We start from the raw sequence: 9834 nt of genomic DNA on the forward strand, positions 1-9834 counted from the left end.
CAAACCTAAAAAGACAGCAGTCTCTATATTCCTACCATGGGTTGCTGCAGCTAAGGCCCCAGGTGAAATAAATCACCTCGGGTGGTGGCTCAGTAAGCAAGCTAACGCTACTTCTGCTGCCCTGAGCGATCTCTTAAAGGAAGAAGAAACCACAAGACATGCATCACTCCAAAATCGAGCAGCAATTGACTTCCTGCTGCTTGCCCACAGACATGGCTGCCAAGACTTCGAAGGGATGTGCTGCTTCAATCTCTCTTCACGCCCAGAATCCATCCACGCCAACATCCAGAAATTGAAGGGACTTGTGAAGGACTTAAGAGTAGAAAAGACCCCAGACTGGGTCAATGACCTCTTTGGTCAATGGGGATTAACAGGATGGGTTGCATCTTTGGTTAAGGGAATCCTGTGGATTTTTCTTGTAATTGTCATTGTGCTAGTCATGTTCTCATGCCTTGTCCATTGTTTTAAAAGAACCATAGGGAACGCCTTTTTTCTAAATACAGAAAGTGGAATTGTAGCAGGCACAAGGCCTGCACGGCCTCCTTTGCGATCAGAGGCCTAAGAGCTAGGAAATGCCAAGTCAGCATGACTGGGCCTTACAAACCCCTCTCTTCCTCCTTCGGACCCTGCTTATCTCCCTGTAAGCCCATAGGTCACTTTCCCCTGACCCTTACTATTGGACAGTTTTCAAAACCCCTGTAGGGTATAAAAACCCCTAATTCTGCCCGGTTCGGCAGAAGAGCTGTCACTGGGAACCTTCGCGGAGAGCCGAATAAAAGAATCCTGCGGAACCCCACACGGCCCTCTCATCTCTCTCCCCCGGCGGCATCTGCTGCGGTGGCACCTAGCAAGCGAAAGAGCTGAATATCACAAAAGAGCTGATTATCACCAAGAGCTGCAAATCACTCTAGCTTGCCTAGGTTGCCTGAACCCCCGCTGAGCTATCCTGGCCGGCTGGCATTCCCTGCTGGGCTCCTGCCCTGAGGGTAATGACCCGGCCATACTGTTGTATCTCCATCCAGAGAGGATAATGTGAAGAATTTCTTGATTATCTTTTCCATTCTTTGGGCTAGTTACAAAAAGTATCTTACCTCACATAGTTTCAATTTTAATACTATGCTAATAGCCTAAAAACTATATTTACCACACTACTTAAAGGACGGTAATACAGCACTATTTAAAAGAGATTAATACAGCGTTTATGGTGTAACTTTCTAGGATAATATATATAGTGTTCGTTTTAGTATTTGCAAAGAGCCAATCATATAATATGCATTTTTCACAGAAATTACTTCTCTTCAGCCTGTGCCTAAATTCATGTATAAGAAACACAAAATCTGGAAATGTTTCTGTTTTTCATTAAGAAATTCATATAAGTGCTTACAGGTCAATATATGTGTGATGAGCCTTACAGTAATTATTTTTTTCAGAAGGCCACCATAGCAATGCAGCTCTTACAGAAGTACATGTTAAATCATCTCCAATTTTAAAAAGTAGCTATGGTAAAAAGGGACATTAGGTAACCCGTCTATCCGTCTAACCTTGCCTCTTGCCAAAATGTAATTGAAGAAATAAGAGAAAAAAGGAATCTCATTTGGTTCTGAACCCTGCAGAATCTGTTATTCTGTAGTCAGAATGGTCAATGTATGTGATTCTAGTTTTCAATATACATTTCTTTATGCTTTGTGATGTTAATTAAATATAATGTGTTACATAATTGCCTGTTACTTAGCATTTCAGACTCAGTGTGGGTTTTGTTTGTTCTTCAAAATATAAATACAATTACTAGGAAGGAAAATATCTACGTAATAATGAAACATTAATGAGGAATAATCATCCTGTTTGTCAGAACCTGCTGCAGGGAATCCACTGTTCTCTGGCTAGCAACAGAATTATTATTTTGGGCATATTTACTTCTTCAGGTCCTGGGATCTGTAATCATTTAGAGTGTCCCATGATAGTTATTTATTGGCCTGTTTCGCTTGCTCTCCACTCTATTACACTGGAACATATCTTGTATTGAAGATCACAGACTCACAGAATGGTTTGGATGGGAAGTGACCTTAAAGTTTAGACTATATTCTTAATTGTTCTTAAAATATTGACATGTAACTTTAAGAGCAGCATCTTTGTAGATCACCCACAGTACCGATTTGCAGTGTTTATGGGAGGCAAATTGAATAAAATGGGATTGCTACAGTTTATTGCCAGGTTTCAGTGATAAAAATGGAAGTCCTACAGAATGCATTATTAGTGGACCTCAGCTATTAACTGTTAAATTAGAAATGCAGTAACAGATGAATGAACAATATATGTAAATGAATACTCATTAGTGTTTGGAAAACTAGGAATACTATTAAAAGAAAGGAAATTGATGTTATGCAGGTGGCATCAACCGGCTCCTGACTTTAGGAAAAGAAATAAGGTATGTGCAGGGGATGAAGCACATTCTCTACAACTGTCAGGCTGGAAAGGGCTAAAATGCATTAAGACCTCTGGATCTGTGAGAGCCTCTTAGCCTGGAATGAGCTCTGCAGGGCTGTGTAAGTCTCTGTTCGAAGTTTCTCTCATCTGCCTCATGATCGTCGTGAAAAGGACAGAAATTGCGACCACCGAAAAGACCTTGATTGGAATTCTGGTTTTGCTTGAATTGGTTGCCTGACAAGATCCTGAGGCCTAAGCAGAGCCTCTGGCTTGCCAAGCTATTGTTTGCAGGTGTGTTTGCTGCCATGGACCACTAAACCTAATGAAAAGGGGTACCGTGTCCTTTTTCGCCTGCACCCGTTTTGCAACAATAGCCCTGGAATTTCCCCCCCTCTCATCTTGGCTGGACTTTTATGAGGTAACTTCTGGTGGTCCCCATGGAAGACCCTTCATCTGTTTTACAACCACTGTGATAAACAGACTGAGATGGGAGAAGCCTCCCCTTCAAGGACTGAGACACGAAACCCCTATATGGAGGACCTCCGCTTCCTCCCAAAGACTGAGAATAGAACCCCTAACTTGAGGGAGGTGTAAGGGGGAGGTGACCAAAGTGAGATGTTTGCTTCCAGGTGTGACCATTGGACCAAGAAGACAATGGTTCTCGCCTACTGCTGAGAAGATGAACTATTTGTACCCTTTTTCAGTAGACTGTTCTTTATTACATTTGATTCAGTTTCAAGACTTGTCCCCTTCTCCTTCCAAAAAGGACTATAATAGAAGCTTGAGTTGACTAGTATTTCTGAGATCTCCCCTGACATGACCAGGCGAACTCTGTTGACTGAAGACCTCAAAGGACTTTGTCTCTCTACATTTGGTAGCTATATACCTTCCTTTCTCTTCCTCCCTCTCTTTTCCCTGTTCTTCCCTTTTTCCCCAATCCCCCCTAATGCATTTTTCTGTGCTCATTCAATAAAGGTGCCTTTGTTTTTGATTATCACTGCAAATCCCCTTGCCATGCTGGTTTTTTGCACCCTGAGATCAATTAAAGAACCATCATGAAACCAATTCCTAAGGATGGATTGTGACAGGCTACAAAGTAAAGGTGACAACTGTTTAGATCTCATTGCTCTTAGAACTGTCTTCCAAACATATTCCTGTAATTTAAATCTATAACATAATTTTAATGATTAGAATTTGCTGTGGTATTTATCCTCATTTTGACTTTCTGCTCTTGAAGGTTGCCCATTAAGAAATACTGATTGCAGAAAGTGTCTGGCATCAGAGAGTTCCTCAGCTTCATCCACAGAGGCAGAAATGCAGCTGTGCATGCTCTGTTGACCATTTTGCATTTGGCAGTGGCACAGCCTGATTTCTGTAAATATTAAATAATTCATTTACTTCTTAAACATTAAGGCTTATTAAGCAGGGCAGGCAGATGGATCACTATTTTCTGGTGGGCAGTTATATGGTTGCTGGAGATGTATTGTGGAATTCAGGATAGAAAGGCATTCCATTTACATTTGGGCATTGTGAATCTGCAGCTGGTGGAAATCAGTTCCAGAGAAACAGACACTGCTGTGTAGAGTTGTCCATTAGAAAAACAGACATGGTGAATTCTAGATTTGTTCTGAGCAAAAGTGTGCTTTGTTCAAAAGCTTGAAGATTTCCTTGCTTGCAGTGAGATAAATAGGACCAGAGACCTGCCAGAGCCTGCAGTGCTGTGTCCAGTTCTAGGGCCCTCAGTCCAACTACAAAAGAGTGAAGGGTCACACGTGTTATGCATGTGAGAGAAAAGGTATAAAGAGCTAGGAGGAGAGAGGTGGTGCTGTTGGAGCTAGCAGGTCGTGCTGTGAGAGGAAGGAGCCTGTGTTGTGTGGTGCTGCTCATGGGATTGCCACAGAGAAAAGGCAGAAGGCTTTAATACACTGCTGATGTTTGCTACTATCTTCGGCATCAACCTTTTGAGTCCACTGTCAGTCAGGGGAAAGGTATGAAAGTTCTTAGATAAGGGACTGACACCCTCTATTCAATTAGTATCCCGTGTAAGGAGCGAGCAACAACATGGTGCCACCCTCCCCCTGGGTCTCTTGAGCTCCTTGCACACCCCAGCAGGCTTCCTGGTGCCTCTGACTGCAGATCCAGCTAAGATCCGGTCATGTCTGGAGATAAAATCCTGAAGTAGCTCCATAGGTGCTTGTTGCTTTGTCCCTGTGAGTTCTGCAGTGCCAAAGACTGTAAACGTGCAGGTTTCTAGCCAAACCTGCTTATATTATAGCCCTTTAGACCTACTTATATTTTATACTGCACTGACAATATGTAGATACTGTATTAGCAGTAAGTTTAATCATAATGGTCCACATAATCAGTGTTATACATCTCACACCTGATCAAGAGTCTTCTCTCTACGAGTCTGCCAGTGTTATCTGGGCCAAAGTACCACCAAGGTAACATGTTTGCTATCAGACTGTCATCCATGATCATCATAAGGGTGTCATTCACTTCATGATATGGGTTTAGAGTATTAGCTATCCAATTCCAGTGGCAAGGGACATGGTAGGATTTCAGGTAGTCGTTAAGGCTGTCTATAAAAGCTCCAGGTGCTCAACAGAGGTGGACAGAATCCAGTTCTCTGTCCTGAAAAGCTTAATCTGTGAGAAAACTCTGCAGGATCTCATGAAATTGGCACCATGCCTGGGTAGAGAGCTCAGCCTTCACAGATTTCTTCACATAGAACATTCTTTTCCCTTCTTTATTGGTAAATGAGCTGTGCCAATGGCAATCCTCAAGGTTCTTATCACTCAGTAGGTTTTTCAAAGAGCGTCCCAGTTTCAGAAAGAATTTCAGGACTGAACTTCTCAAGGCACACATTCTACAGAATATAATGATGATTCAATTTCTTTATCCTCAGCTCAGTTCACAAGGTCAGCAGTTCCACTGGAGAAGAAAACAGGTCATTCCCATCATACAGCTATAGAAATAGGCATAGTGGGTTTTTTTAAGAATAATTTTTTCTGCTTAATGTCTGCAATCCTGAACAGTAAAGAAATATTTAATGGAGTCACAGACCAGTAAGAAAAGTAAATGAGGTCTATTATGAGTAAGGCCATTTGGAAATCACGTGGAACTTTGGAAATAGTGGAACTGTAGAAAATGCCAGAAAATTTTGTTCTTCCTCCTTCTGGGTGCATCTCAGAGACTATTTCTCCCATGGGAGGAAGAGCACACTAAATACAGGCAGCATTCAGAACAGCTGAGAGGGAAAAAATCAAAAGAGAGGAGATGCCCTGGAAGCTGCAGGGACAGTGGGCATGTGCCAGCACTGACCTGCTGACCATGGACCCTTCCAAGCAATCACACAGGAGCCCAGTGACCTGGGGGAGTATTTGCACCTCGCCTTCACCGCGGTGAGAGAGGCAGGGGAAGCAGCTGTACCTGAGATGTCACAGTAAACCGCTCACTTACAGACCCGGACTTCCTGGGGCGTGAAGAACACGCTGACTTCAGCCGAGCAATTCGGCCTGATCTCACCCTCCTAAAGCAGATGGAGACAGCAAAACATTTCTCTTCAGACATCACATTTCTGGTTCTCAACCACAGTCCTGTAAGCCGTTATTTAGAGCATCAGTGACAAGCAAGGAGTGGGTAACACTCATCAATAACACTGACAACAGAGTTTGGAAGCTTTAGTCAGGCTCCTGCTGCCTGCCAGGAGCCCATAGGGCAGAAATGCTTTTTGCAACCAGATCTCTGACCTCACCAGAATCCCAATAACTTCTCTCTTGGCACACAAAGCCAGCTGAGGCGGGGATCAAGTGACCTTATTCAGTCAAGTGACCGTATTCAGGGATGAGGAGGAAGAGGAAGAAGAGAAGCAGGAATGGGGGTTCTCAGCCATCATTTACCTTCAGCTCAAGGGAGAAAATGCCACTGCAGAACAGCATGGGATCTCCTCGCACCTTTGCCTCTCACTCTGGAGGCTGCAGGTGGGAAGAGCGAAGTGTACTTGGCAAGTACTGTCAACTCTGCACTCCTTCAGAAAATCAGAAGACTTGTCCTTTTCCTCCTGACACAGCCTGCAGTCACTGGGGACACAAACCCAGCAGGTTGTTTAATAAGCCCCACATCTTTACAGAGAGAAGTGGAAGTGCAGGAGCAGCTCCTCAGCAAAGGGCTGACCTGAGCCACGGGCTTCCAAATGGATCAGAGGATCACTTGTTGTTCACTCCACGCTTGCAAGCTCAGGAGAGGTTTCCAAAGCCAGGAGCCCTCAAGAGAACCTCGTGGCTCAAAGCCTCTGCCACAGCTGAGGGAAAATCCACCAGCCACCCCAAGTGGCTTTTCCTGATACAGAGCTGCTTGGGGGAGGCAGGTAGAGATAGGATGGTTTACTTACCCTAAGCCATTCAAAAGCACCAGTATCTACTGAAGCCATACATTAGTTTTACCCTTGGGCAAGGTATTTCACTGGAATGGAATTTTCAAACCTACCTCAGCTTCAGCTGATCCTCCCTTCCCTGAGTATCAACAGGCTTCCACTGGAAGTGGGCTGTGATATCACTCTGGTTGTGGATGAGCACAGCTGCGTGGTGTGACAGTGTGATGTATGTCTTCTCAGCTGTCACAGTATTCCTGTCCAGCCTGATGGGGACATCCACAGCTCTTCCATGAAGGCTTGTGTGGGTGTCTTCACCTGGAACAAGCAAAGGGGAGTCTTTACTCAGATCACTGGCTGATGGAAGCACAAGGAACAAAGCAAACCACAGGCAGCAGAAGAAAGTGGCACAGCTTTTAGCTGAATGAGCAGTTCCATGGATCAGTACATGTATCACAAGCTGAGAGCTGCATGTGCCCAGCATGAGGATCTCCTGGACAACCTGCCAGCATTTCACCCTCTAGAACAGACCCCTAGCAAAGGCTCCCTCATTTCCAGAGCTTTCAAACCTTCTTTATTCCCAACTAACTCCCGCGATTCATCTGCGCTGAGATTCAGTACCAAGCTCACCATTCCTGATGCAGGTGAGATGCAAACAGCAAATACCAGACATGCTCTCTAGAAATGCCATTTATGTGGAGCTCTACAGTGATCGAGATGACAAACCACATGGCTACAAACTAGATGACTGCAAAATGAACACCATGAAAACTATCATCATCTCCCTCTTTAAACCCATGGCCACGTCAGCCTTTCTGCTTAGAAAGGGCTCTGCTCTGAGGGATGCACAGAGTGCCCTGTGCAGTGCCCAGCACTCACCTGTGTTGTAGTAGTGTCCCAGCATGACAAGGGACCTGGAATGGTCACCAGTCTGTAGTGGCAGAAATCCCACTGTCACCTGCATGGTGTCACCGATGCCCAGAGCTCCCGGGGCTGGAATGACAGAGAAAGGGCTGCAACACAGACATAGCAGGACTCTTGGGGGAGATTTGGGGATGTTAGCCCTTTTGCAGTCCAGTTCACTTCTGCTCACTTGTGCAAGCAAAGAGAAAACCAACCACAGTCAGCAGAAGACAGAACAGACAGGGTCAGAACAGCTACTGACTCTAGAGTGAGGAGATCCAGTCCTCACAAGGAAGAGGAAGAAGAGAAGCAGGAATGGGGGTTCTCAGTTGGGATAAACTTACCTCATGTCTCCCATACTCTGTATCCACCTCTCTGCAATGAGGCTCAAGGGTGCTAGTAAAGTCCAGGCTAAAGAAGCCAAAAGGGCCTTTGCATAATATCCACAGATATTTTATTCAGCCACCCAGTGAGATGTTCAGAGTCCTTGACACTCACACATCGAGGATCTAGCTTTCTCTATCTCCAGGGGACCTCAGGGACCTCAGGGGACCTCGAGACTGCCTGGTCTCGAGGCAGTACCAAGATGAGGGCCAACCAGGGAAGAGACCAAGGGACACAGGAGCAAAGGAAGGAGCCAATGGGGTCAAAAAGCTTTTTGAGGGAAGGTTCTTGTGTCTCGCTAAACCAGGGAATGCTCCCCAGGGCCTCTACAACTCCCCCTTTTTATATTATTAAAAAGCTTCTCTGAAGGGTCAACTGAATCAACACAAAATGACAAAAACAACCAAAAGCGCACATAAGACAATTTTCAAAATGCAAACAATTCTGAGTCCCCAGTGTCCAAACAGATGTTCTTAGAGCTGGCAGGATGGATGCAGGGTTTTGTTAGTAGAGTTTATCAGGAAACCAAATCAGGAGAAGGCTCCTTCAACAGGGGCTGGTTCTCTGTCACCTGTGGCAGTGTTGTTGGCTGTGACTGGCTCTGTATAAGGTGATGTAGGTGGTGGCTTGCCTGTTGGAAACTCCAAATAGAAATTATTAACTTTTAAGAAGAAGATGGTTACTTTAGGGAAATTTTCCTTTCTTTCCCTCCCAGTAATGCTCCCTCTGGTATTATGAAAGAACTCTGGGGAAAGGGATTAGTGGAGGGACACCATAGGAGAGGGGAAAGGGAGGTAGGAATTTGTGGGAGCATAAAAAAGGGGGTAATAGGACAATGGAAAGGAAAAGGGGAAAGTGGGAGGGAGGCAGGGAGACCACAGGAATTGAGGAAGGGTATTAGAAGAAGTAGAACTTAGCCAATTGGAAGGTTCAGTCATTATGGAGGCGGACTTTTGTATGCAGGACAGCTCATCAGTGTCTGTGCCCTTTCAGCTTTTAGACTCTTGATGGGCTTGATGGTTGTTTGTTTTGGGTCCTATTTCCTTAGTAGATGTGTGGAGGACTTCTGTGACATGGATAATATTTTGCAGGTTTGCTGTTTGGTGCATGTTTACTACCTTGCATTGGAACTCCACCAAGTCCTGTCACACCGGCTGCTTGGGAGCCTTTTCTTCCTTGTATTGTATTGAATTCTACAATTTCTTCATCTCCTAGACTGTGGAGATATTTCCTGGGTTACTCTTTTTTATAAAAGTCTGATGAACAAACACATCTCCTTTGTTATCATTCCGTATCTGATTTTTACATGGAACCATTTCACTATCCCCAAAACGTTCATGGCAAGGACTTTTTTACCTGTGCCAGTTGGTTTGTGTTGTGGTGCTGGGGCTGGACATGTTGCTGGCACTGGTGCTGAGACTGAGGCACTGCTGTGCGAAGTTTGTCTCACTCCCAGCACTGGCAGCTGTGGTGGAGCCTGGCCCGCTCCCGGGGGTGTCTCTTGGCTGGTGCCTGCGGGCGCTGCTGGCTGGGGCTTCTTTGCAGTTGCCGTGGGTGGGGGGGTGGCGATTTTGCTGCCAGGACTGCAGCTTTGATCTGTCTCCTGGTGGGGCTGCCTGTCCGCCCGACAACAGCAGCGCCCCAGGCCCACCAGTCTCGCCTACCCTCTCTTGGCCCCGGTTCCGTGGGTTGCCATAACCCAGGCTTGGCAGTGCTGATTGGGTGCTCTGGCATGGCTCACAGCCTGGCTC

The 9834-nt window shown here is 45.4% G+C and overlaps 1 protein-coding gene and 1 pseudogene across 6 annotated transcripts; one reads left to right on the forward strand and one right to left on the reverse strand.

Moving 5' to 3' along the window:
- LOC135279718 (peroxisomal coenzyme A diphosphatase NUDT7-like) overlaps window positions 1-9834 on the forward strand; it is a 211461-nt pseudogene that overhangs the window by 75701 nt on the left and 125926 nt on the right.
- On the reverse strand, window positions 1910-9618 carry LOC135279675 (hydrocephalus-inducing protein homolog). Of its 6 annotated transcripts, none has more exons than XR_010346894.1 (5): window positions 9440-9618; window positions 7676-9299; window positions 6913-7114; window positions 6327-6506; window positions 1910-6023 (listed from the first exon to the last, which is right to left on the reverse strand). XR_010346894.1 is itself a non-coding variant. In XM_064387133.1 (3 exons), exons 1-3 carry the CDS (start codon window positions 7758-7760, stop codon window positions 5990-5992), a joined length of 321 nt encoding a protein of 106 aa, XP_064243203.1. In that variant the 5' UTR covers window positions 7761-9618; the 3' UTR covers window positions 1910-5989. The 6 variants fall into 6 exon arrangements, 1 of the variants encoding a protein (XP_064243203.1); XR_010346895.1 differs by adding an exon at window positions 6601-6776 and having other exon boundaries at window positions 7676-9618; XR_010346896.1 differs by having other exon boundaries at window positions 1910-5956; window positions 7676-9618.

The sequence above is a fragment of the Passer domesticus genome, chromosome 12, assembly GCF_036417665.1.
Source record: "Passer domesticus isolate bPasDom1 chromosome 12, bPasDom1.hap1, whole genome shotgun sequence".
Lineage (NCBI taxonomy): Eukaryota > Metazoa > Chordata > Aves > Passeriformes > Passeridae > Passer > Passer domesticus.

Excerpts from the sequence above, each read along its gene's own strand:
- LOC135279675 (XM_064387133.1), bottom strand. The coding sequence starts at position 7,760 with ATGCAGGTGACAGTGGGATTTCTGCCACTACAGACTGGTGACCATTCC. Across the intron at positions 7,115-7,675 it reads GGGACACTACTACAACACAG|GTGAAGACACCCACACAAGC; the intron begins GTGAGTGCTGGG and ends TGCTTGTTCCAG. Across the intron at positions 6,024-6,912 it reads GAGGATCAGCTGAAGCTGAG|GACTGTGGTTGAGAACCAGA; the intron begins GTAGGTTTGAAA and ends AACGGCTTACAG.